Consider the following 2,335-nt stretch of genomic DNA (forward strand, 5'->3'; position numbering starts at 1 on the left):
CAGGCAGTGTAATTTGTTGCAACCGCTCGATAACGAAAATTGTACATTGAGGAACCTCCCTGTCAGGGTTGGAATGTTAAATCTGCGTTAAATATTACAATGATCGAAACATGAGAATATTGAGTCATGTTAATTTCGAAATGAACAATGCACATTTCCCAAAAAGGCTGGATGTGGGAAAGCAGAATTATTCAGTACCTTCACCAATGGGAATGCCGGCCCCTTTTTCAGAGGCTCCTCTTCGTGGTCCTGTTGGTGCTTCACGTAACTTTCCAGGCCTTGTTCTTGATATATTTTCCTTTCTTCCACCATGTTAAAGAGGCAGCGAGAAGACACAGCGATCGTGATAGCATCTTGAGACTTGGGCTAGCCAAGGAAAAGCACACGAGTTTATAATGCATTGGGGAAAGCTGCACTGGATATTAAATACAAATGCTTTTTTTAATATATACACTTACAGTCCGCAGTTTCTTTGTGGAAGCTATTTTTTCAAATTCCTTCTGTGCAGCTTTCCAGTCGGTAAACTGCTCCTTGTTTTGAGCGACTGTGCCTGAGGACTCACCCTCCGTTCTGAGTGTCTCCTCACTCATGTTTGAAGCAGATTTAGGAACTCAGGGATTCTCTCGCTGCCGGGGGAGACAGAACCAGCTTCTGGAAATGCAACAAGGAAGTGTCAATGTTGCTTCTGGGCGTGCCTGCCCCCATGATTCTCTATGGCTGAGGCGTGTCACTTTCTGCTGGGCAAGTTCACTTGAGTGGGAGCTGTAGTGTTGTTTAAAGTTCCCGTGGAGCAGTGCAAGAGCACACATTCACTTCATGGAAAACTCCATCTCCTTATTGTATAACAATTCACCTCACTAATTTGTCTGCCCATAAAACCCAGCTTGATCAAGTGGATCATCTTGTGGATTGGGGATGCATGCTTTTATTACAAAGTTCTCATTTTCTAGGCCTAAAAGAAGGTATAGGAGAAAGTGAGGGCTGCAGATGCTGGGGATCAGAGCTTAAAAATGTGTTGCTGGAAAAGCACAGCAGGTCAGGCAGCATCAAAGGAGAAGGAGAATCGATGTTTCGGGCATAGCCCTTCTTCAGGAATCAGGTTGGAGGCAGTGGATGGGAGATCCCCCTGAGGTGATGAGGTTATGGATGGACTGGGAAATTATGGTTTGGTGGTGGGAGGTGGGGTCATGGTCAAGGGGGCAGTAGGAGGAGGTGTCCGCGAGCTGGCGTTTAGCCTCAGCAATATAAAGATCGGTGCGCCAAACTACCACCGCGCCTCCCTTGTCTGCCAGCTTGATGATGAGGTTGGGGTTGGAGCGGAGGGAGTGGAGGGCTGCACGTTGCGAGGGTGAGAGGTTGGAGTGGGTGAGGGGGTGGACAGGTTGAGGCGGTCAACCTCATTGTCCCACAACCCCGCACCGCCCGTTTCTACCTCCTGCCCAAAATCCACAAACCTGACTGCCCCGGCCGACCCATTGTTTCAGCCTGCTCCTGCCCCACTGAACTCATCTCTGCCTACCTCAACACTGTCCTGTCTCCCTTAGTCCAAGAACTCCCCACCTACGTTCGGGACACCACCCACCCCCTCCACCTCCTCCATGATTTTTGCTTGCCCGGCCCCCAACGCCTTACCTTCACCATGGACATCCAGTCCCTATACACCTCCATCCCCCATCACGAAGGCCTCAAAGCCCTCCGGTTCTTCCGTTCCCGCCGAACCACCCAGTACCCTTCCAATGACAAACTCCATCGACTGACTGAACTGGTCCTCACTCTGAACAACTTCTCTTTCCAATCCTCCCACTTCCTCCAAACCAAAGGAGTAGCCATGGGCACCCGCATGGGCCCCAGCTATGCCTCCCTCTTCGTTGGATATGTGGAACAGTCCATCCTCCACAGTCCATCCTCCGCTCCATCGATGACTGTATCGGCGCTACCTCGTGCTCCCACGAGGAGGTTGAACGGTTCATCCACTTTACTAATACCTTCCACCCCGACCTCAAATTTACCTGGACCGTCTCAGACTCCTCCCTCCCCTTCCTCGACCTCTCCATTTCTATCTCGGACGACTGACTCAACACGGACGTTTACTATAAACTGACTGACTCCCACAGCTCCCTAGATTACACCTCCTCCCACCCTGCCCCCTGTAAAAACGCCATCCCATATTCCCAATTCCTTCGCCTCCGCCGTATCTGCTTCCAGGAGGAGCAATTCCAATACCGAACAACCCAGATGGCCTCCTCCTTCAAAGACCGCAATTTCCCCTCAGACGTGGTTGACGATGCTCTCCACCGCATCTCCTCCACTTCCCGCTCCTCCGCCCTTGAACCCC

At 51.0% G+C, this 2,335-nt stretch overlaps 2 protein-coding genes across 16 annotated transcripts in view; both read right to left on the reverse strand.

Moving 5' to 3' along the window:
* rbfox1 (RNA binding fox-1 homolog 1) overlaps window positions 1-2,335 on the reverse strand; it is a 1,725,607-nt gene that overhangs the window by 417,175 nt on the left and 1,306,097 nt on the right. The gene's annotated exons all lie outside the window — the stretch shown is intronic.
* On the reverse strand, window positions 11-731 carry LOC122560687 (cytosolic 5'-nucleotidase 1A-like). The gene is made up of 2 exons (XM_043711618.1): window positions 459-731; window positions 11-366 (listed from the first exon to the last, which is right to left on the reverse strand). The coding sequence occupies exons 1-2, from the start codon at window positions 588-590 to the stop codon at window positions 130-132; spliced, it is 369 nt and encodes a 122-aa protein (XP_043567553.1). The 5' UTR covers window positions 591-731; the 3' UTR covers window positions 11-129.

The sequence above is a fragment of the Chiloscyllium plagiosum genome, chromosome 21 (assembly GCF_004010195.1).
Source record: "Chiloscyllium plagiosum isolate BGI_BamShark_2017 chromosome 21, ASM401019v2, whole genome shotgun sequence".
Lineage (NCBI taxonomy): Eukaryota > Metazoa > Chordata > Chondrichthyes > Orectolobiformes > Hemiscylliidae > Chiloscyllium > Chiloscyllium plagiosum.